General features: G+C 36.8%; 1 protein-coding gene across 1 annotated transcript in view; it reads left to right on the plus strand.

Annotated features, from left to right (window-relative positions):
- The first annotated feature begins 13,794 nt into the window (after positions 1 to 13,794).
- ARMC4 (armadillo repeat containing 4) overlaps positions 13,795 to 25,926 on the plus strand; it is an 88,084-nt gene continuing 75,952 nt past the window's right edge. The window contains exons 1-9 of the mRNA XM_009895131.1: positions 13,795 to 14,047; positions 15,231 to 15,388; positions 16,741 to 16,936; positions 17,507 to 17,613; positions 18,057 to 18,193; positions 19,195 to 19,311; positions 22,081 to 22,194; positions 23,734 to 23,762; positions 24,363 to 24,507. Of these exons, the coding sequence (XP_009893433.1) occupies positions 13,824 to 14,047; positions 15,231 to 15,388; positions 16,741 to 16,936; positions 17,507 to 17,613; positions 18,057 to 18,193; positions 19,195 to 19,311; positions 22,081 to 22,194; positions 23,734 to 23,762; positions 24,363 to 24,507 (1,227 nt within the window). The 5' untranslated portion in view covers positions 13,795 to 13,823. The remainder of the gene's footprint in view (positions 14,048 to 15,230; positions 15,389 to 16,740; positions 16,937 to 17,506; positions 17,614 to 18,056; positions 18,194 to 19,194; positions 19,312 to 22,080; positions 22,195 to 23,733; positions 23,763 to 24,362; positions 24,508 to 25,926) is intronic.

The following is a 25,926-nucleotide window of genomic DNA, read 5'->3' on the forward strand; positions in this document are numbered from 1 at the left end:
CACTACATACGTATGTTAGACCTATTTCTTTTAGCTCCCAGGCTAAAACTAAACTTTGTCTGTCTGCTACTTCTGGTGTTAAAATGGAAGTAACAAAACAGAAAAGGCGCTTGGATTTCGCTTTATTAAAGATAACCAATAAATCGCGCGGAGCTGGCTGTGGTCTAGGTCATGGAGAGGCTGCGCAGAGCTTTCGCTGTGCGAAGTAGCAAACCTCTTTGGAATAGTTTCTTACATTTCTCCTTTGATTTTCCACATATAGCAACTCTTTGCTCCTTAAAGTAATTTTAGTGTGAAAATGAATATGTTTAATGCAAGCACACAATGCTACTTTTGATTCGGTTAGATCTGTTTTGCTTTTAAGTAGCTTTTAAGTGTAAAGAGAAAGTAAACTGCAAATCACATTTCTAAGAAGTAGATTTGTACTTACTGCAGTTAGCAGCATCATCTTTTGTTCCTAAAAATGATAGATATTAGTGAAAAAAGGAGTTGCACGGTTGCTCGGCTACATGCCTTTGACAACACTTTATGCATAATCAGTTTTCATACTAAAAAGTGTTCATTCCAGGAAAAGAAAAAGTTCATCACGCAAGCAACTCCAGGAGTAAAGCGTGCTTGTTAGCTAATAGCTGCTGTTATCTGCCATTTAGATTTCCACACTGTGCTCGTTCCTGTTCTGTTTGAAGAGCTAAGTGGTGGATGAGTTATTCTCGGTATTCCTGATTTTTACTTCAAGCCAATAAACACCTGTGTGTGACTGGCTTGCCAGAGCCGTTCCATGAAATATCTGGGCATGGTCCAGCACTGGGGCTCTGGCGTTCAAAACGGTCTTCCCTGATGCTGTCGCTCATTGCTGCTGCAATCTGATTAAGCCCAGGAATTGCATCAGGAATCCTGACACTCCCGGGCACCCAACTCTCTTGATGGTAGAAGAGGCAGACAAAGGGACACGGACTCTGGTGAATTATGTGAGTGGTGAGGGAGAGGGAACTGCGTGTGATTCCTCTGAGGGCACAGAGTTTTCCGTGGGTCTTCTGTGTTATATAGCGCATAGAAAAGACCCGCGCTGGAGGATGAATCATTGTGTAGTAGAAGGGAGCGTGCTCTGTGGAATCTGTACTTTCTTTGTTGCAGCCGTTGGAAGTACGTAGTGAATGAAGCAGACAACTGTCAAGAACATGTTTTCATAATTAAGGCGTGAGTGCAGCCCTGGGGAACTGAATTGTATCCCTGCCTTTGCCACACATTTCCTGTGTGATACTAGTCACTTTGCACATGTGGTTGTTAATTGTGTTGTGCTTGGTGCGGTGGAGTGTAATTTGTAGAAGTGCTGAGCACTTGCAACTGCAAGCTGTAGGCAGCAGGAGCTGTGCTGTGACTGTAAGCACTGCTGTGTAATGAATACTGAGAAATCAGGCACCATGCATCTCAATGAGGCAGTCGAGAAAAGCGGAGGCAGGGATTACAAAGATAAATCTTCGTGAGTTCAATTTATATGGCTGGAGAACAGCTTGAAGGGGCTTGTCCTTCTTTAACTTGTCCTTCCTTGTACCTAAAATAAGAACAGCAAATTTCAAGCTAAATACAAATGCAATATTTGTTAACAGCTGCTGAGTTTAAGATATTTCTGCTAATCCGAGAATTAGTAAAGTTACTGTTCAGCACTTGTCCTTCATCTGTCTTCGTTTTTTAATCATTTTAAATGGAGATATTATCGTATCACTGAGCAAACAGTCACTGAAGAACCCACTAATAAAGGAATATTGTGAGTACATGTATGTTTTTACTGACTATATGCAAAGCAATAGTTAGGGATACAATAGCCTCTGTGTATTTTCCCAGTCTTAACATTGTACAGCAAAAAGATAACACTTTAAAAATACTACACTGTTCTGCTGGTAAAAGTTGGAAAAGACACATAAGATACTTCTTGAAGAGTTACTTTTCTGCTTACTCTCAAAATAAAACATGATGGGTTATGTAATGTGGTATAGCTTATAAATCAAAAATTACATTAAAAAATGCATAGCATATAAATACACAGCTATCCTTATATCAAGATGGGCACAGCAAAAAATAAGTAGCTTTCATATGAGAAAGGGAACAATAAGAACAGGAAAGCACATATCTTCACAAATTTCTGTAGTATAAATAGCTTTGTCAGCTTAAATATACTTTGTCACTCCTTGATGCTGTGATCCAATGCCAAGGGGAACTATGATTTTTTTTTTAAAGTGTCTTTTTTTAAATCTTATTTTATTAGAAAACTTTTCTATTCCCCTAGTAATTAATCAGAGCTTTATAAAACATTAAATTTGGAAGTGTCTGTTTTATGTAATAGAGGTACACTCAGTTCCACCAGAAGCGTTAATTACATAGGTGACTAGAAAATTACAGGATTTTTTTTACTTTACTAATCACGAACACATACTAAAATGGAAAACTGATTATTTTCTAAATTTTGTTTATTTGAGATGTAGCCTGTATTTTTGTTGGAACACAGAGTCATACACACAGGATGCACACAAGGCACCAAAAGTGGAATTCAGGCAATCCAAATCCACAAAAGCGATTCAGAAAACCTCTGCTTTACTGACTGTAAAATCTGAATTCACTTGGCTCCATTGTTTTGGTTCTGTCAGTCTCCTAAGTGCCAAATCTTAGGTTTCTGTGAGTACACCAAACTCTGAACTTCTAGCTACAGCTTCTTTTGACCCCATTAAAAGACAAATCTGCACTTGGTTCCCTGAGGGATTCACTTCAACGCAGGTGCCCTGAGCACACCTACCACTTACTGACACCACTGGTTGCTTCCAGGAAGGATCTCGCTCATGACCTGGGCTCATGGCTACTTGGCAATTGCCCATGAACTCGTGGCGTTGTTTAGTAAAGTGGTGAGTTACGGAGGACTTGGGTTTCTGCATACTTCAGAGTCACTGTTTTAAGCTTCAGCCGGTTTTATATAAGGGAAGCCCATGGGACAGGGACGGTGGCTCCAAGAGGTGCCCTGGGAGAGCGCGTCAGAGCCCTGCACCCACAGGGGCACCCCTGGGCTCCTGGGAGGAGTGGAGGGATTCAGAAACACCCCTGTGCTCAGCATTCCTGTTTGGCAGGCTGAAAAGCAGAGCACAGCATGCCTGTATATGCATCAAGGTGTGCTAGCATAATCAGGAAGCAGAAACATGTTTTGAGATTCATTTGAATATGGTCTCCTCTGGGTTTCAAGTGCTGCACATATAATTATCACCAAAAGTGGAGAGGAAAAAAATCACCAGGTCATCCTTTACTGTTACCAGTATGGCAGACACCACCAAGTATTTTTAATTACTGTATTCTATTTCTATATAGAATAAAATTAAACTAAATTACTTGTAAAGTCTCAATACAGTGAGATTGCAGACAATTCCACACCCCACACCCCCCCAAAGTTTCTGCTCAATCCTTCACCATTTGGAGTATTTAATTCCAGTTTTGCTTACTTTAAACTGAATGGAATTTTTGTACCAAATTAGGACAGCTAAGTCCTTCCACGCAGAAAACTACTGAGCTCACTGGATATTTTTCTGTCATGCAGCCAAACCATACAGCAATCATGCTGAGGATATGGATGGAAGAAAGGTTGCTCTGCACAGTAATTCCATATAGGAATCACTATTGATTACAGAGAGGATACTTTATGGGTAGTGGTAAATCATGAGGTTTCTCTTGTAAGTGAGAACATTGATTTACATGAGTAATGCAAAGGCTCACACGTAAGCTGAACTCAAACTTAAACTGTCAGCCGTAACACATCTATTTATACCACAGATCTGTGCTTAGCCACTTATATTTAATTATAATCAGTTGCGGTGCCTCCATTTTCTGTGTTTACTCAGAGAATCACATTTCTGAGGTCAAATACAATGACAGCTATACTGTAGTTATTTGAAGACATGGTTAGTTGTACATTCTGCATGTATCTGAGGACAGAATTTCTGGAGAAGAAAGCATGGGTACGATTCGTCAGTCCTTCCTTACATAAATAAAATTTCACACACATCAATTTTAGTCAGGGCGTTTCTGTGCTGCACAACACAGTGCTGTGGAGAGATAGCCAAAGCAGCTCAAAAGGAGCCAGCGTGGGTAACTGGAAGCAGTTTAACCACGTTGCTTAATGCTGCACACTGTCTAATTTACCCTGTTTTTTAGCAAAGTAAATTAGCTTTGGCAAAGCATTGCACAAATAGGCTAGTCTGCTTCCAGTCTGTGAGCCAGCTTTGGCACCAATTTCTACATCGTACTCATCGTGCAGTATAGCATATCTAGTAGGAGATGCAAAGGACTGCTTGCATAAAAATCTGCAGATTCAGACCCTCACATTTTATTCTGCACTTAGTCATTTTAATGGCACAAAACTTTTATTAACTCTTAAATGTCACTGCTTCAAATTTAGTGGTGTTACTGAACCAAAATATCAAAAGAATAAAATACCATTATAAACGAATCACTAAAGCATATCATTTGGGGCTTACCATGCCTACATATGCCTGTATTTACTTGACAGCAGTAGTAAACTGCTAATTGGTAGTAGATTCTTCAGAATCTTAAACCTAATTGCTTCTGACCCCTGGCACACAAAGACCATCCTTATTTCCAGTGTGAAAGGCTTTACCAAAATCAAAATAAATCACAAACCTTTTACATTGAAATCTCAGCAGAAAAATTCCATTAATATAATGAAAATATGTTTTAGAAAGTCACGGCTACTAGATTTTTTGAAAGAGTGGTAAAATCAAATTTAACAGTCTTCTGACAGTATTGTTGATGGACTGAATTTTTCCTCCCATTAAATCGATGAGAGAAATCTATTAATGACAATGGGAGTAGACACTAAAGTCTTGCCAGGTATGATTTTCCAGTAGGGACAGAATCCCCTTCCATCTCTGAGAATTTATTTTTACCTACCCAGTAAGACAGTCTGGCATCATAATCAGCAACCTTTTCAATACCAAAGCAATAGATGCTAACTTGATATTCCAGGAAAAATTATGTGCAAACTATTCAGTGTTATTCTTCCCAAATCTAAACAGAGCACACATGCATGCATTTTGAGAAAGTGACCAGCTTCATCCCCTAAATTTTGCATTTAGAGTTGAAGGCTTGCTGGAAATCAACAGCTCTTGTAATAAACTGGAATACTCATTTATGCATAAATTGGATGCAAAAAGAATAGAGGGGTTTTTAAAATAGATAGTTTTCATCTCTATCTCTGCTCAAGCTAAAAAATAAATGAAGATACAACAGCTAGATGCAAGTCTTTCTGCAATAAAACAGCTAACTACCAAAATGTGGGAAAGCTTCAGTTCTTCCAGAGCAACATTAATGATTATAAATTTCAACTAAAATGCATGATTTTATACAGTTATTACCAGAAGAAGAAATGGAAAAAATCAGAGGAAAAATGTACCCATATGGAGGACTCTAATATCCATGGCACAGATCTTGAGAATAATACCAGAAAATTGGCTGAATTAACTGTATCAGAATGTACACTATGCAGAAAGACATGTATATGTAACACACAGTTCAGCTTCTCTCAATAAAAATAATTTTGATAAAAAGGCAACTCTCCTCCCCAGTCTGACGTTCTACTGTAAATGGATTTGGAATTGAGCTATAATCCCTATTCTCATCCACGCAGGACTCCTTTTTCATCCAAGTTGAGTGAACAAGTCAGTATCATCAAATATATTTGGACTTGAAGGAGAGTGCTTTTTTGTTTTGTTTTGTTTAATAGCTTACACAGCACAATCACTATGAAACAGAAATTTAGATAAATAAATTATTTTTCTACCAGGCACTGGATTAAAGCTCAACCTTGCAACATTCAACTGTTGCTCCATATTAATTTTACAGCCAGTTGCTGTTCAAACCCTGTAGCGATTTGGCTTTATTCTGATCTCCACTCCTCTCACAATTTCACATTTTCCCATATAATATTACCGTACCACCATAAATGATAGAAGCAGTCTCTTCAAAAACAGTGATTGCTCCAAGGTGCTTGAATTTCTGCCTTAAAATGACCTACAAAGAAGAGAAAACGCCCTGATGTCAATCTTGGCTTGCTTTCTGATTATATAACGGGGGAAAAATCATTTGGATGTATTTTATTTTTATTTTTATGATACTTTTCATAAAAACTATGCAGGGAATTACCCAGAATTACTATTGGTGATTGCCGAAGTAGTGAAATGGGACTATCACAGTAATAACGGGAAGCTGAATACCTGAAAAGAAAAGGATTTTAAGATCTCTTTAACTATGTAGTGTCTTTTGCATGTTTGTATTAGCACCTATTGCGAGAATCCAGTCTTCAGGAACCAGCCAGACTCTCTTTCCTGATTAATATCACCAACTTACAGTCCAAAATACTTTCCACCAATACTTCTCATTTTTCCTCTAGAAGCAGAAATCCATAAATGGAGACTGCTTATGACATTCTATTGCTAATTTTAAAACAATCTCCCTTTCACACTCCCACCCCAAAACAAACAGCCCAATCCTTTCTCCCTTTTTCCCCTTGAAAAAGGAGGCAATTTTTAGAAACCCCTAGGAAAGCAGAAAGCATTTGGGTATGTCAGTAGCATTCACTTGCGAAGGATTCACATTTGAAAGCTAAAAATGCTGTCTTCAATCACAGTACAAGACACACTGGTCTGCAGTATTACTTTTAATATCAAGTTATTTCAAATGTCTAGCACCACACGCTAAACATGTAACTAATAATAGATGTAGCTGGCAATTTTTCTTCCTACATTTTAAAAGAATTCTGCTTTTTGTTTTACTAGCCAGAAAGTCAAAATCTCTTCTGAATTGCTAAGGTGAAAATTGGCTCTGGATACCCCTGACACAGAGTAAGGTGCTCTAATTTGCAGGGTTACCACTTTGTCCATGCCACTCGGCACACACTATTTTGGATAAATATCCTGTTGTTTTTATTTTGTTTTGCTTTGTTTTAATTGAATCTCTACTACTTTGGAGAAAAGTATCACTGTTGAAGTTCCATTTATTTTTATAATATAAATTAGAACGCCTGATTTACATTGAAGCCTTAAAAGGCTTCTGTATCTTTCTGATGGTTGTACAGAAACTGCGTTAACTTTGTAGATGTAATGCGCTCATAAAACTAATTCAACCAACGAGCAAGTTTTAGAAGACATTATGTCGCTTCTATGAATATTGAATTGCTATACTATTAATGTCAGAATAATTAACTAGTTCTAGAAAAAGCATTTTATATAAATATCAAAATGCATAGATATTCTTTCTTCCTGGAAGAATATAAGCAAAATATAAATGTTTTATGCAGGGAAGAATCAATCAGAAATATAAAGATAACCAGCCATTAATCCTTTCTGTGTGTAAGGGTTTGTATTGGTACATGACCTAATTAAAGCGGCTAATGGAGTCAATACTTTGGTGACTCCTCCTGTAAAAGTCAGTGTTTTAAAACAATTCAAAATTTATTCATATACTTAAATAACTCTACTCCACAATATCTTTCTCTGAAGCTTTCTCTTTCAGTGTTACTATGTACACACATTTTAATAGCAGAAATGTCAAGACAATATATCACATGAAGAGGTAATTGAGGCTGAAGATGCAGAAGGATAATGTAGGAATTAAAAAGAAAAATACATGAATGTAATTATCCCTCACTAAAGTATAACAAATCCAGGAAAAATAGCCTAAGTTTCACTGAAAAGATATCCCCATGTTAAGGCTCCTATAACCTGACCTACATCTCGTTCTGATGCTACAAAGAAAACATATGAATGAATTTACGATATCTTTCAAAATCAGTCTTCTAAACTGATACTCCAAATATTATTATGACATATCACAGTTATGTGGTTATTACACCATACTGATTATTTCTTCCAAATTATACTCATAAATATTCAAAAAACCTGGGCAGTAGTAAACAGAAATGAACAAAAGGGAATAAACAACCATCTACAAATAGAGGGAAGCACAGACTAGTAACACAGTTCTTATTCTGAAAAATTATATTCTTTACTGATAAAAACTTATTAAATCACATTCAGTCTTGGACTGTAAACCATGATTCCCATCTGGAAGCCATTTCTAAAAATGAAAAGCAGAATCTCTGTTATTGTCATTGTTCACAAAATAGCTATCCAGATATTGCTAATCTATAACTTATTAACCAAAATATTGTCCTGCTTTGTTTTCCTTGAAGATTTTTGAAGTAACTGTCTCTTTGCCAGACACAGATGCACAACATTGCATACCTCTTTGTCCCTTGTACTGGGTCTCATTTGAAAAATGGTCTTTTCTATTTTTTAAGTTCTAGGGCCAAGACAGCATATTGCACAATGTCCAATCTTAAAAAAAAAAAAAGTCACTTCAGATCATTTGGCATATTTTGAAGCACATAATTACTCAGAAAGCAAGCGGTAAGGAGGAGATCACAACACAGATATCATTGAAAAATGAGTAGTCATTTGCTTTCTAATGATTAGGTTTTGAACATTGTCTTCCAGAAAACAGTGCTTAAAGAAAAGGCATCATCAGATTCATCATGTCCTCTCCCTCTTTTTACATTCTCCTATAGGTCGCATCTTGAGCTGAAACCCTGCCTTTCCACGAAACGCTACTCCTTAATTTAAAAAAACATCCACAAACTAACAATAGATAACAAGAATTTAAGATGCATAAAAATGTTCATTAATAACTCTAGGCACCTAAATTTGTACTGATACAAGATGAAATAAATGCAGCACAACTGGATTTTTTATTTCCCAAGCTAAGCCCTTTTCACCAAAACATAAGGCTTTTGTTTGTTTTGTGAATGCCAAAAAAAAAGTAAATTTTGCAACAAAACCAAGCTAATGAACAATAAAAGGAAATCGACAAATATTACCTTGCTTTCTCCTGATTTTCAACTTGTCTGACAAACTGCCCATTAAGCTGGTCAGCTAAACTGCTATTTAACAGACATAATAGCTGGTATTATTTACCTTGAATGGCTTTTTTATTTCATGTAAGCCTCTACAACTGTCTTTTACAACTTGTATTACTGTTCTGCTTTAACAGTAATAATCTTCACCCTATTCTACAATGATGTGAGGAAAAATATACAAGAAAAATTGCTTACATATTCTGGCTGCAACTTTGAGATTGTAAAAAAAAATTTCCAATTGCCCTTCTCTCCATGATAACAAATTCTTCATATTCCCCATTTCTTTGTGCCAGTAACAAATGATCTCATCTTTGACTATGCTCAGGCAAACATTTCACCTACTGTTTTATAAAATGGCTTTTACATTAAAAATGTAAAAAATAACATAAATGTACTACTACTAATTTATAGAATTAGCTAAACATGGTGCAAATATCATATTGGGGCAGACTCAGTTCCTGAGAAAGCTGCTTTTGAGAGTACATTACGACTTTATTGCCTGGAAGTTTTTGCACACAGATTTTGAGTCACCCTAATTCTTTAAGTGATTACTTAACACTTTAGCTTTCAGACAAAATTTTCTAAGATATCCATTTATACTCTTGTGCTAGGAGGTATTAATAACACTGATCAATCAAATCTGGTAAAAGCAAAAGGTGGTATTAAATATCCTTCATTCTGGCTAAGTGAGGGTGTTCCTAAGTGCTTATGTTTTAGTGATAGTTGATGTTAAGAAGACACGACTTCTTGTCATCCAGCAAGACAAGCCTGAACAGAAGCAAGGGAATCACCCAGAGCTTAACTACCAATGCAATAACTGCAGTAATGACTTGTTACAGCCAATACGTGTCTGAAAATGTGCAAAGGACTACAGAGCACAGAGACTATGAGCCTACAGTGGGAACAGAAATAGTTCATATCACATAGGGAAATGAGTGAAGAGCTTTGGCACTGAAGAATGCAGTTCCCAGAACCAGTGAGGTGTAGGGCAGGCATGGCAGAGTGTGAACAGGCACCACCTGGAAGTCGGTGCACTCACAAACTCTGCCCTAGGCTCCCTAACCTTCTCATATGACTTGAAGGTCAGGGAAGGAGTTCATGAGCAGCAAAAGCAATGAGATCTGATTTCTTATAGAATTATGTGCTTTGTCCCTAATCTTCTGCTGTCCACCCTCTCTATAAAACACCCACTGGGCAAGGCTGAGGTTACTCATGTTTTAATCAGCCGGCACAGTATGAACAAAACCCTTGGCTGGCTGGTTGCTGCAGAACATCACCCGTGGTTCATATGCCTGCTATTATCTCAGCAAGGGCATTAATTTTGCTTTCCCCTCCATTCAACTACCTCAGGTTTTACAAAACTTGTAGGAGCTTAATTATTTCCAAGACCAAAACCTTCTGTGAAATATGGCTCAAATTTGCTATCACGTTCAAAAATTACTTTGGAATGAGGAAGAGGATAGGGACCAAAAGATAGATACTGTGTGCTATAATTTTTTTTTCTTTAGAAATGGAATTCAATTTAATAAGGGCAAACTGCAATACTATATGGTTAAAGCCCACAGAAAGCTACAAATTCATCAGCTGAAAATAAAAGTAATGAATTTAAAATAGGTTGTATTATTCAACCGCAAGGTGACAACAATCCCTAACATGATCTGAAAAACAAATGTAATCCCCAAACATAGCAGTTGAGGAACTTCGAAAAGAGATGAGGACTATTAATGCTATTGTGAAGGGTCGTGGTGAAATGTCCTTAGAAATAGTGTCAAATCTATTTAAGAAAAACAAGCTCAGACTGGAACACAGGCAAATGAGGGATACTAAGATGGTAAGAGAAATGAAGAATTTGCAGGCTGAGGAACTAAACTCGTTTAGCCTAGCAAAGTGAAGTCTAAGAGAAAATATTCTTACTCAGAAACTGGGTGTAAAATCTAAGGAGGAAAAGTAGCCATTGAAAATAAGGTAAAAGACCACTATTGGTCCAAGAACAAACAAACACAAACTGGTCATACAAATTGAGGTTAGAAATTAAATCAGATGGTTTCTAGTCTTCAGAAGTGTTAGAGCAGTCTCCTATGAGTACAGCTGAGCAACAAATTCAGTAGTTGCCTGCCCCAAAGAAGAAAGGGCAAAGGCACCTCCAACCTCTAGATGATCCATAGCCCTTTATCTTCTAATAGTAGATCCCAGCAGCATTCCTCGCTGCTGGCTTGCAGGAGCTGTTCTGCTTTTTCATTTTTTGACTTAACTGTCCCCACAGCAAGTTCCACTGGTAACTAAGCCTAAACTAGTTAGTAAAGCTCCTTTTATGGAGCTTTATACTCTTTGGAGATGCATAATCTTTGAGGGCAAATCATGCCATTTATCTTCACCACTGAAATATCTTTCCTTCTTGCCGTTCAGTGGAACAGAGTGATCTCATTTAGGAATTCTATTTCTTACTCCACCGACTTCTTGCTTAAAATACTCAGCTCTGTGTGAAAACTCACTGTCTTCACTCCCCACCACCCATGGTGGAGATACTTTTACTCCCTTTCACATTTTGCTGTTTGCACCTTCTGCCCATCAAATTCAACTTTTTAATGGTCATTACTTCAGTAAAAAGATTTAATCCTTTCTGGAAATGCCTTCATACATAGTATTCCAGAAAGAAAAGAAACTGCATTAAGTCTTCACCCAAGCTTTTTAGTGAAAGTGCTCTTTCATTTTCACCTCATCAAATGATTCATTTTCTCTCTTCTCAAAGTTATGCAGTGAAACAAGAAAAGCCAATGCTATTCTTAAGTCATTATCGTGCAGACTGCATGTACTTATCCATAGTTACTGCTCGAGAGTTTCAGTAAGTAAAATGTATATGGACAATCATCTCAATGAAAAGAATGTATTAATCCCACACTGTTATTCTTTGAGAGACATCCCACAGGCATTCCATGACCTTCCTTGTTATTAGAGGTTTCTTACCCAGCTGAGCTCTGAGTTGGTAAAACAACTCTTGGCTATGTTAACTCTATGTTGTTGGGACAGCTGGTTACTTCTGTTGGACTGGCCTTGGAAGGATCATTTTCGTAAGCCTTCGGAAGGACACATGCACTCAAAAGCTGAACTTCCTAACTTCAGCTAGTGTGCAACAGGTAGCCATTCCTTCCTAGGTCAAATCTAAGCCATTTTTGTCATCTGATAGGTATTTTGGTGGACCCAGGTAAACTGGGGGGGATTTACAGGTGGGAAGGGAAGTTGTGGAATAGAGTTCTTACCTGCCCAGTTGTACAAAAGAGGAGACAGGCAGGTGGGAGTGGAGTAGCAGCTTTGTAACTTAAAAAATGTATCCAGAGTGATAGCTCATGCACATTATGGACCAAGAATATGACAGGGGAAATAATACTAATTTCATTCTGTGTTTGGGGTGCTTTGTTTGCATGTGTGTTGTGTTGCTCTCAATATATGAAAGGACTTTATTGATAGGCACTGTCCGTACATATTTCCTTTACTTCTTTCAAGAAACACTAATTTCATATTACATTTTCTTTAACAAAAAGCATTTCACGCATCATCTGTCACACTGCCTCAAGAACTAAAAGTGGCCAATGTTAACCTTATTAATTAAAGTTGTTTTCTTGTGATGACTGAAAGCTAGTGAGAGTTTTAAGCTATACTGGCTAAAATTCAAGCTGAAAAGTATTCCGCGGTCTTCATTTAAACTCTGGTAGTAAGTAACTCTAATCAACTACATTATTAAATTCCACACCAAAACCACAGAGCCCCTCTGACCTTCTAATGTGAAATGCCCCTTCAGCCACCGCCCCTCCACGGGCCACCACCCGCCACCCTGCCCACAAGCCTCCCGCCTAGCACCAAGTGCCGCACGCCTGACCCCTCGGTTGGCTCCCAGTCTCCATTTCCAGGTCAGAAATGGGTGTTTTTCCACAGCACAAGCCCTCCTGAGGTGCCCCTACCTCAGCCCCACCGGATTTTGAGGGACACGGTGGACAGTGGTCGCAGCAGCAACCACTAGGAGCACTCATCCTCCCGCTCTCCGGGCTTCCCCTCGGGGTATCGCCCTCCGGGGCACACCGCTAGGCACATCACCACGTCCAAGGAGGCGGCAGCCCAGGGGCAGCAGCCCTCCCCCGCCACCGGGCGCCGCTTGTGTTTACCCGCTTACCCCGGTAACGGCTGTCGCCGGGCCTAAGGAGAGATTTCAGTGAGGACATGCTCTCAGTTTACTTTTCTGTATCCTCTCAGCTTAACATTTACTACACTAAGCCTGGAAAGATTGAGTCATAAGACCGGTACTCAAAATATTTTATCTACCATCACATTAAAACACATTAAATGCACTTACAGTTAATGGTGTTAGATAACTCTCAGGGGCTAGGCCTCCCCGCAACCGTCTCACTGCGGTGCCTCTCGGCCCCTCCAGGCTTCACGGGGGGTCTGACACCCCCTTTTACCTTCACTTAAAGGAAATGTTGGGGGTTGTATGTCTCTGTCCCCCTGCACATACGGCTTGTAACAGTGGCATCAACTTTAGAAGGAGAACCTGAGAGCCTTTTGTTACAGCCATAACGCTCTCAGCTCCTTGAGTTTCTAATAGCACCAGGAGATAATTAATCAAGATGAAAAAATCGGTGTTTTCACCATATTTCCCTATTGCTTTAAAAATATTTGTGAGTTCTTCAATTCCCCCTTCCCTACTTTGGGGATTTAAATGAGTTAAAAGAGTCTAATAATTCCTAGATACATGTATTTCAAATTATAGCATCCACAGCATATTGCATTTATAATTTGAGGGCTCAGTTTTGTCTTTCTCTATGTTTCTTTGCTAAGGTGCACTTCTTTGATACTAGTTGAGGCCATGGGAGCAGCATTGGCAAGAGCAGCTCAGTGGACTGCTGCTGGTTCTGGAACTGGCACACTTGAAATCACCCCTTTGAACGAATCTCTTTTAAATCAAATTATTAAGTTTGTGGAGGACTTCAGCACTAGACATCCTGAGGAAGCAGCGTTTGTCTTCAGAGAGCCCCTTGAGTGGAAAACGCAATTGAGCTGTTCAGTATTTGGAGAGGGTTATGAGGTCAAGTAAGTATAAATTGCAGTGTGTTTTGAAATGTTGGTGGTGAACTATGAGGCAAAGTTGTGTTCATTTAGCATAAAGAAAGCCGTAGTGTATTTGAAAGGCTGAAATGGGTGGGGTTTTTACTGATATATATTGAAAATTTTGAATTAAAATGTGTAGGTATTTTTGAGAGTTTGAGATTATTCTGTCTTGGTTGTGATACAGACCTGCTTAGTTAGTGATTAATACAGCTTGAACTGTCTATTCCTAAGACTTTTTACAACATGCATCTAATAGTGATTATCCCTCTGATTTCTGTTATTGTTAGGAGTGGTTCCTGTGTGGTGGGTTGACCTTGGGTGGCCACCAAGTGCCCACCAAGTCACTCTATCACTCCCCCTCCTACACTGAATAGGGAGAGAAAAATGCAACAAAAGACTAATGGGTTGAGATAAGGACAGGGGCATCACTCACCTCTTACTATCATGGGCAAAACAGACTCCACTCACAGAAATTAATTCACTTTATTGCCAATCAAAAGTCAGAGTAGGATAGGGAAAAATAAAAAACTAAATCTTAAAACACCTTCCCCCCACTGCTGCCTTCTTCCCGAGCTCAACTGCACTCCCGATTTTCTCTACCTCCTCCCCCCTGAGGGGTGCAGGGGGAAGGGGAATAATGGTTGTGGTTGATTCATAACACATTGTCTCTGATGCTCCTTCTTCCTCACACCCTTCCCCTGCTCCAGCATGGGGTCTCACCCACAGGAGATAGTCCTCCACAAACTTCTCCAATGTGGGTTGCAGTTCTCCTACAGACTGCAGTTCTTCATGAACTGCTCCGGCATAGGTCCTTCCATGGGGTGCAGTCCTTCAGGAACAGACTGTTGCAGCCTGGGTCTCCCATGGTGTCACAAGTCCTGCCAGAAGAACTGCTCCAGCATGGGCTCCTCTCCATGGGGTCACAGGTCCTGCCAGGAGCCTGCTCCAGCGCAGGTTCTCCACAGGGTCACAGCTTCCTTTGGGCACATCCACCTGCCGATTTACAATGAATAGATTGGTTTACCTTGGAAATTTTCTGAAATACGGTTTCAAGAAATTGTATATGTTTTATCGTGTGAAGCTTGAATAAAATTCAAGATTCTTCTCTAAAATTTGCTGTTTATTAAAATTGTTATTTTAAAAAGATATAATTTAATTTTTCTAGTGGAGCAACTGTTCAGTCTGAAGCCAAAGGTAAAGACGGCCAACCATTGCTTCTCCTCACAGCATCAACTCTCAGAGTTCGCAGTTTGGACCAGCTGTCCAGTTTGCTACAAATTGCGGTGGAAAAAAAGTTAAAAGAAGCACAGGCATGCCTTGAAGGTTTCCTTTCTTCTTTTTTTTCATCTTACCTCTCTCCTAAAAAGTATGTCTTCTCCTTGAATTCATGTTTATGAGATGTGAAGAAAGAAAGGCATGCCTTCATTTTAAGTATATGAGAAGGTGTTGATTCACGAAGGTGTCTAAAGGTGCTGATCGAGAACTTAATGAAGTTTCTATTTCTTCTTTTATTTTCACAGAAATCAATAACAGGGAAATCTGGAATAAAGTTAAAATAAAACTGTTGAATTTCATATACAAATTCACGTATGCTGAGTAATACCCCAGCTATTGCAACAGACAGTAGGTTTAGATTTCTGAAAAATGATGTCTTATTGGAGGCTAATAGCAGTTTTTCCTATGTTTGAAGCTTAATCCTCTTTTGAAATATTACATCCTTAAAAATTAGCCAAAGAAAAATTTTCTTACCTGCACAAGGTTCACAGTGAGTACTTCCAGGTCCTTCTCACAATGCCGTGTAAAATATAGGTACGAGTACTTTTACTATGTCATATTCAAGTCCTAGATTTTCAAACTGACAAGAAGACCCTTGATATGCTAAGCTGGATATCCTGCTCCTCTCATTGGAGGTAGAAGAGATCAGTAATATTCTTTGGTAATATTTGTAGAAATTGCATCTGCAATACTAAAATATAAATGCTTATACTGAATCAAACTTCAGATCCATCTAATTCAGCATCCTGTCACAGACGGTGATCAATCATGAATAATAGGGAAGAATAATATGGACAGGGTATCATGCAGAGGTGTTCACACATGCATGGGACTTCATTTGCTGGAATAAAGCAAAATGTTTCTGTAAAACCCATTGACATGCAGTTATGTCACTGTTTACCAAAAAGAACAGCTGGCATAGCTGAGGAAGTAATAGGGCCATTGGGAATGCTGCTAGAAAACTTTAAAATGTTCTTTAACGCTAAATCATATTTCCAAAATTATCAATTTTCAGTGACTTAAACCCATTGATTTCCTGTTTTGGTGATCAGCCAGGCATATTTTCTGGAAAGGGGGCTGTTGATAAGGGGAAGTATTTAATATTCACCTCTTGACTGAATGAATCTTAATCTTTGTTTGGAAAAGCAATTCTGTTTGTTATGAAAAATTTCTCTTTCTTAATGTTTTCGTACTTTTAAAAGTGCATTTCAAATTACAACAGAGGGATATGAAAGAGTGCATCATACAGTAATATTTGATGAATAAGTATGCACATTATTGAAGTTCTTATTGTAAATTAATACATCAAAATTATTCAGCAATTGAGATAAAAAGTGTTGGTCTTGCCTAATCATATTTAACATTGTATCACATTATGTGATTCCGTTTCATGTTTACAGCTAACAGAGATCCTATAGTGAAAATTCTCGGCCCTGAATATGGGACAGTTGAAGGAGAAGATATGTCCATGCTGCATTTACTTGACAAAGTGAAAAAAGGTGATGACCCTGAAACAGAGATGAAAATGAAAATCAATCTTCTTCTTCATCAGCTGGATTTGCAACTGCTTAATAGTTCTTTGAAACACATTTCACAGTAAGTGCTTTTCAAATGGAAGCTAATCATGTCAGCCAGTGCTTTTTTTTGGTTTTATTGTTAAATCAGATTGGTTTCAACCCACAACATGTGCTTTTGGTGTGACATAAAGAAATTTATTGAAATAACTTTCACTGTTCGCTAAGTTATTGAAAAAACATTTTTTTCTGAAGATTTTGCTGTAGGTGTGGGTATGCAAGTGTGTGCCCGCGATTGTGGGGGTTTTATTGCATATGTTTTGCATTTTGGTAGCAAATTGAAGTCATTTGTATGAACAACAAAGTTACAGTTAAATATTTTCAAGGAAATGTTTGTTTCTTCATGGAAGCATATTAAATATTCCATGGAGTCTGTTTCATAGTTACAAGGACTTCATATTAGCAATAAAACTAAAATTTCACTAACAGTTACAATTAAGAAAAACAGTGGAAGATGACCCGTTTCCAGATTTTTGTTCCTACTATTAAGACTCAATGTAAAAGAAAAAAAAACCATATAATATTCTCTTTTTATTTCTCTGAGTACATCCTTTCAGTGAATACATTTTAGACAATTTTCTATTAATTGCAGACACGTAAGACTAAATCCAGCTGCTATAAATAATGAAGTGAATCTTCTCAAGAATTTCTCCGGGAAAGGAGAAGATACAGTACTGGAATCACTGGAATATACATCAGGTCCAGATCTGATCATATCTCATGTTTATATATGCCCTTATTAAAGTACTTGACTTCTGTGTGAAATTTGCTAAATTAGTTTCACTAATGAATTTCAAGTGTTTATTTCAACTCTTAAGGGTATAAAGTAGAATGAAATGCATTTTCTGATATGGAATGCTGTTCTTCAGCCTTTAGTTATAGAAATAATTTCCAATTTTATGAATTTCTTCAGTTGAAGTAGAGTCCCTGATCATGAAAAGTACTAAGCACAGTGCAGTTCTTAGTTGGATCGAGCCATGGGTCACAGAACTCTGCATGGTTAATTCCTAACTGACTATGAATTCTTAAGAGTAAGGTATTGTTTTGGGAATTTTATTTGTATACATGTATATTAATCATCAAGCATAAATACTAAAAATACTTTAAAACTGGATGAAAACGCTAATGCTAATTGGTTACAGATTACACGTTCTCTAATGGATGCCGAGCTCCTCCCTGGAGACAAGTGCATGGAGAAATTTGTTATTTAGTCATCAAACCACATGACACTGATCCTTTGTATATCACTTGCAGCACAGCAGGAGTGTTTTTAAATGGAGTAAGTAATAATAAAGGATTCCATGGAGTAATGAATATTTTTATGTGCTAAAAATCAAGAGTCCATCAGGTTTAGAGTAGTGGTGTGAAGGCTGTAAGCCCTGCAGAAGGACACAGTAATAAATGTATGCTAGTTTTCCTATATGTTTTGAGTGCTTTTTCTGTAAGTTTTATACTAGGAGTGTATTCTGCACTTTTTGCCAGCAGTGTTTGTTTAGTCTTTAAACGTGCCCTAACAGTCCTTCACACTATTCCTATTTAAAGGTACTGTGGCACTAGGTGCCTCTCTAGTGCCTCATTGCTCTTCATCTGAGGTGTAATATTATTTTGTGTGGCAGATATGGTGTACTTTTGCCTTTTTATAAATTATAAACATTTTTTTGTCCTTTCAGTTGAAGCTTTTTAGAAATTATTTATCTTTTTTCTTCTACTTTTCATTTTGGTTACCTCTTTCCTTACAGATGTTTTATTTAGGCATAATAGTCCCTTGTGTGTGTTAAGCAGTGACCAGAGCCCTTACATTCATTTTGAAGAGAGGCTAATGTCCGTCAGGCATAACTCCACAAATTGATTTGCCAAGAGTTAAAAAATGCAGGGACATTAGCACATTTTTAATGGATGAAGCTCATGAAGCTTAGGCTAGTCAGGTCACATTATTTTCTGATCCTTTTAGACATCTGCCATACTGCACTAGAAGCTCATATTTACTTGGTTGTTTGCCATAAGCCATAAATTCTTTTCAGTGGAACTACACACAATTAACTTACAGTAATTACTTACAGAATTCTATGAACTTGATTATCTGTTGAGATCCATGGAGATGATCTATGCATCTTTACAAAGTATTACTGAAGTTTGATGAACTCTGCTGAGCATGAGACTTTTGTACCTATTTCACTACAGTATGACCTCTGTGCTCTTTAGCACTATTTTATGATACAGATTAAATTACCTGTGTGAGGCAATACTATTAATAATTTTAAATTTATTCTTTTTTTTAAGGGTCAGCTAAAGGGTAAAGATGACATTGACTACGAAAGAAAAAGTGATGTATATAAAGACATTGTCACATTTTTAAGGGAGAGATCACCTAGGTTTGTAGAAAATATGGCTAAACAGGTATGTATTTACTGATACTGGGTGTATATTTGTAGAAACATGCATTGTACATTGGTAAGAATTACATTTTAAATCTGACTGAATGTTTATGTTCTTTATCAAAGATAAATCTGTGATTAAATGAAGAATTTTCAAGACTCTAATGCATTTATTATTTTTCTTTGGATTTGTTTCAGTTTCTACTAAACATGTTCCTTTCGTAAATAGGAAATAATACATTATTTCACGTATTGTTCTATCATACCTTATAACATTTGATCCAACATGTGAGGTAATCTTCAAATTTTGCATAAAAAGTTTTGCTCGTCCTCTGGTGTTATTCTTTATGGAGCACTGGAAATGTTAAAACAGCAAAATATGATACCCTTACGGAAAAGGTCAACTTTTTATGACTATATTTCTGCGATCAAAACCACTTAAATTTTTATCTTCATTCTTTGTAAGCCAAATATAAACAATAGCCCAACTTTTTAATGAGAACTGCCTGATTTAAATATCAGAGCTGAGAGTTAAGCATCCAGCTTACGCACTGTGTATGGCTTCAGCCACTGTAAAATGCAAGTGTTTTCACTTTTATTTAGAGCTCTTTATTAGCTAGCATCACACAGCACCACTACAATTTTAGTTGTTTCATTATTCCCGATAAAAACTCTTTTTTTTCAGATTTCTGGTGTGGTTATAACAGATTCATAACTTGGTAGTAAAATTCACTACAAGCTAAAACCTGTCAAAAGTTTTATTGTGGTTATTTATGTGCAATTTTAATTATTGCAAGAAGGAAATCATTAACAGGGAAATTTTCTTATCCTTTAGTTCTGTTTTTTTGGTATGTAGGGCTGATACCTTCTTTTGAGATACAGATATTTGACAGTTCTGAAAGAACAGAGTATTTCAAGTTGTACTCATAAATACAGTAGTTTATATCAAGAGTAACATAATTAAATTTGTAAGTTTTTCTGTTTGAAAGTTCAATAAGTTCCAAAATGTGTTTTATTTATCCCACAGACAAGTATTTTTTTAGTGTTCTATGTACACATTGGTTTACCTTTCATAAATGTGACAATATGTGAATGTTTTAGACGTAATTACTAGTTTAATTTATTTTCAAAGTGATTTGGCTTCATTTGATGGTCGTGAAAGGTAAAATATGGTAATATTTTAATAATTTTTTATACTTCTATTCCTATATGTTAATATAGAGTAATGTTAATATCGATAATAGAGATAATATACTTTACTGTTTTTTTGCTCTTACAGACATACTGTAGCTATTCAAGAAATGTGTACATAAAGTACATAAAGTAAATAAATGGAATTTATCCTGTTTTCCTTCAACCGTCATATAAATCACTTACTCAGTGTAACCTGACTGTGTAAAAAAGTTTATGCTGAAGGGTATAAATTATACCATTTTAGTGGTTTAGAAATATCATATCATATTGCCTTGCTGAAGACTAGAATTTAAACAAGTTAATACTGTAGAGCTGCAGAGCATATGTATCTGAGGGAAAATCTTCTCTACTCCAGAACTGCGAAAAGCAGAGAAAACCTGTATTTCCAAGGTGGCCTACATGAAATAAGTTATGACTGGAAATAGTTTTGATTTATTTTCTGAGGGGAGGAGAGCTTCAAAAAGCTCATTATGTACATATATATTGCAAACCCAATTAACTCCTATAATATCTTCTTGGCCTTGTTTAAGCTAACATGTAGAATTGCTGTGTTGGCATATAGTGCTGCAGGAAACATACTTTTAAACATGTGCTTAGCTGGTCAAGCTACCACATCGGTTCCCCTGTGATTTGTCTAGTTTATCATGTGTTAAATTGTCTTGTCTAGAATACATTTTCAGAATGAGAGAATTAGCATGAGTTAGTTTATGATTAGACAGTTGGGTCAGCAAACCTGGAACAGCCAATTCCCATCAGGGACTAGTCAAAACCAGACCATACTGTGACCTTAAAACTGTCTTGCATCAGACACATAAACGAATGTCTTCACCTATCTGGTAGTGACAGCTGCAATAATAATAATAAGTAATGATCCTATGCTGTCTTTCCTGTAAAAATTGAATATGTTCCAATAGAGAATAAGAGTTGACAAGAGTCCTTTCTGTTCTGGATGTTTTTGATCAGCCATGGTACTAGACACAGACAGCTGAAGGATTGGTAGGTGCCATTCATCTCCATTTTTATATGTGATTTGTTCAACAGTGTTTTGTCCTGAGAGACAGAAGATGAAAAAACTGAAATGGAATGTGTTTATATTAATTCTAAACTATATCAAATTAAATTATTTGGAACTGAAGTCTAGCAATTTATTATAGCCTATTTTCAGTTTTATGTTCATTACTTTTTTGTGGGAATTTTTTGTAAATCCTCTATGCAGGGAAATAGTTTTTACATAAGTGATCCGTTGAAATTGGAATGACTGACTTTGCAATGCTGGATCTTAAAACTCATTTCTAATTAAGTTCTATAAAAGTGCTTGTGTCACAAATTATTTAACATACTAGAAATTAAACAACACCCAACATTCAAGTATGTTCAGGAAGTTAATTTATTTCAAAAAATTTAACTTGCACACGGTAACAGCTGCTTTCCCAGTTAATGTTTCAATCTTTCATTCTTTTAAAGGCAATCTGATTTTATCCTTAATACACACAGTTTTTAAGCACAGCATCCTGAATTGCGCTTATAACTTATTGTTTTAATATGCACTATTCATATAGCAGTATGACTGACAAACCACGTCTCCTTCTTTTATTAGGAATATAATTTTTTTAAAGAACCAACATATGAGAAGAATTATCAGCGTATGGAAGTAGTTGATGCTCAGGTCTCTGGCCAATCCCAGAACCTTTGTGATTTTACAGAAAAGAATGTATGTGAAAAAGTGAAAAGTTCTGCAGAAAGAAGGAGATCCATTGACAAGAAGAAATTTGAACCATCTATGAAATGGAAGAGTACTGGAATTTCTGCTTCCAACAGATAAGTAGTTATCTTTATAACTGAATTTTCCTATAGATCTCTCTAAACTGTACGAATGATTGGACTGCATGTTATAGGTTTGCATTATTATCTTAAGCTAGGAGCAATAAAACAAAATTTACTACATGTTAATTTCTAAGAAGAGAGTACGGTCTAACAAAGAGAATTCTCAGTTTTCTTCTATCATGCAACAACTTTGATGATGATTTCCACAGCAAGGCAGAGAAATACCTTGCAACCGTCTGCAGTACTGGCCCTCCAGGACTGTGACATTATAATACTTTTGGTGTAAAATGCCCTTTAAAGCAAGACAGAGTAGACAATCTAATCTAAACCGCAATTTCTGAGGGAGGAAAAAGATATCCAGGATGGAAAATCAGGATGACTCTTACTTATGCTGCCAATTTTTAGTGATTTCATATTATATGAGCCACTTTTCTAGCTCTGCTTAGCAACAGTCTTCACTAATGAGATTATCTCAAAGTTTGGACAGCCAAAAAAAGGGTGTACATATATTGGATATTGTTGGATTTGTCTTCTGAAATCAGAACTCCATCCTGACTTCATGTTTTCTGATTTCGTGTTAATGGAGGAAGACAAATACTTGAAGGAAAGGCTTTGATTGCCACCCTACAGGAAAAAGTCAGTATCTTCTCAAGGCTGCCCATTCGACATGTTACAAGGAACATTTTAAGAGATTTTGGATGTGACCTACAGTTATCACTTAAAAAAATGTGGTTTTTGAGGGACAAGAACTTATATTTTCCACAGTCATTGTTAGAGTCTGGATGTAGTGAAATTGGCCATAATGAATATTATTCTCTTTTATTGTTGTGACTGTGATAGTATGATCAGCCCAGGCTCGAAAGGACATTTGTTTTCACAACATTGTAAATTAGGGACAGAAAAGCACCAAAGATTGTGCCCAGCTAGGCCTAGGAGTCTTCTTGGAATATGAGGAAAGCAAGATGTATTGTATTCAGCATGATCAAAGCTATGGAGCAGCTTAGTGTGTGGAAGAACTAGGCAGACCAGAACTCTTCTGCCTGGAAAAAAGATGACTAGGGGATGATAAGACAGATGCCAAAAATCATGACTTGAGACGGTAAATAGGGAACAGATAGTCACTGTCTCTTCTCGTACAAGAAAAAAGGGCATCAAATGAAAATGAGCCAAGGAGACCGGTTTAGAGCAAAAGCAGAGACTTTTTCACACAACACATGACTAAGCTCTCAAATTCTTTGCCACAGGATGGTAGAGGCCATTTGTTTCTGTGAGTTCAAAAAGCAGCCAGACACATTCAGGGAAGAAAAATCCATCCAAAACTGCTAATGGAAGGATGATCAGGAATTCCCTGAATCACAACTTGCTGAAAAATATTCTGGAAAAAGTAATTTCCGTGTTCTTCCATTGTTCTTCTACTGTTACCCAGATAGCTGCTATTGGTCATGGTTGGAAATGGTATCCTAGGATAAAAGGACCTGTGGTCTGTCTGCATATACTCATTCTTTGTTCTTGTATCACATGCAGGTCAGCATAATCCAATTTTTCTAATATTCTGCTATTTTATTAAAGCAAAATTACTCGCTTAAGACAGAGCATATTTTCTGTTTAATGAAGTTTATTGTCTAGGTTCATAAGCTTGTATGTACTGACATACTGTGTCCGACCATAGCTTTTCAGTTCTATGTATATATATAATAATTTTTTTTTAAATAAACCCAAATATTTCAGTGACAAGGCTGCAAAAAAAGATACTGAAGAAGGGAGAAGTAGTACTGTGTCTCTGAAAACCAAAAAGAAAACCAGACGCATTTCTTCTGAATCTGTTAAAATACAACCACCTTCAAAAAGGTATGGGTTACTAATTTTTCTTCCTTCGATTTTTTTAATTTTTATTTTCCATATCTACAGTAATTATTACCATGCTTAGTATTTGGCAATGTCAGTTATATTTTTCTAATTCTGTTATTAGGCAGTATTGTCATACCTGTTTAAAATGTGCTTGTTTGTATTAGTTTATAGCTGCTTAAATGGGTGATGCTGTTTATTTATTTTTAGTAAAACATCAGCCAGGTTTGAAGACGTTAGTGAAAGTTCCTCAGAGGCTGAGGAAGATGAAGAACAGCCTGTACGTCGTCAGGAAGGAAACACCGATTTGCCATCCGAATACTGGGGAATTCAGAAACTTGCAAAATATTTAAAGGTAAATAAGAAATGTTGATAAGTTATATTTTAAAAAAAAGCTACTCTTTACCTTCTACATCTGAGGACACCAGACCAGCTCCACATCCTTTCCACCTTCCATATATTTTAGAATAGCCTTGCTATGTGGTATGTTCAAATCCTGGAACTGTGGACTTTCTTGTCATAAAGCCATTTCTCCTGCATTATTTTTTTTTTTTAATCTGCTATTTTTGGCTTATATATACCCTTAGATTAAACCATCTGTTCAGTGTTATTTAAAACTTAAGATGGTATAATTTCTTTATTAATTATTGGGTTTCTGTTTTGCTTTTTGGGTGAAACTTTCCAAGATATTTCTTTATGTGGATAGTAACTTTCAAGAGTTTTTATTAAAACTGAATACTTGCCTAAAGTCTTTCATCAACTATGATTAATGCATGACTGAAGTAATTCTAACGTGGTCTTGTGTCTGGATAGATGCTGCTAGTGGACAAGAAAATGTATGACAAACAGGCATCCTCCAAAACAACAAAAAAAGTTTTTTTACACAGACTTGTTGAAAATCTTTTGGAACCTATAAATATAGATGTTTAGAATTCTGTGTATGTCTGAAACACGTAAAAAAAAAAAACAACCCTCTACTATTCTGGAAAACTCTAAAGCTAATTATGTTTTTCCCTCAGGAGAAATTCCTTTACAAGTTTGTACTGGAATTTATGTTCTGTAAGTTACTAATAAAAGTGCTGGTTTATTTGGGTTTTTTTGAGTACAGCTACAGAGTATACACATCCGACTGATAAAATGATGGTGCTGGCATTTGGTACAGCAGAAGTACTTGTGAGGAATAAGCAAAGCTTTGGCTTCTTCCAGTCCTCTAACCATTGTAGAAGAGTAACTTAGTCTTTTAAACAGTTTTCAGTGCACTCACACTGCTTGTTCTCAGTTTGTGTATGTGGGGCCTATGCTACTAGTTGTAGCCAAAGAGACACAGAAAAGCATGGATAATACAAGACTCTCTACAATTCTCTTTGCCTTATATTTTTGTGTTATATTTTCTAGGTTGGACTTCTATATTCTTGTCGTTTTGGCTATGCTAAAATAACCCTTCGCAAGTGTAATCTGGTGTAACATTCAGAATGTAACTCGCTCAGCTATCAGCTAATGCTTAACACACCATATATATACATTTTGCATGATACAATTGTTTCTATTTGCATAGAATTACAGTTCAAGATGCTGTTTTCAAATATTTCAATCTACTAATAGCTTGCTTCTCTCTGTCATATGGACCACCTTTTTGTACTTTTCTGAGAGCTCAGAGAAATAACCATGCAATTTTTTTGTAAAGACCCAGGGTCCTACTGGAGGTGATACTTGAAATTCATTACTGTTGACAAACTCGCAGAAATCTGTTCATTGGCCCGTCTGTGGACCACCT

Source organism: Charadrius vociferus, unplaced genomic scaffold (genome assembly GCF_000708025.1).
Source record: "Charadrius vociferus isolate BGI_N301 unplaced genomic scaffold, ASM70802v2 scaffold61, whole genome shotgun sequence".
Classification (NCBI taxonomy): domain Eukaryota; kingdom Metazoa; phylum Chordata; class Aves; order Charadriiformes; family Charadriidae; genus Charadrius; species Charadrius vociferus.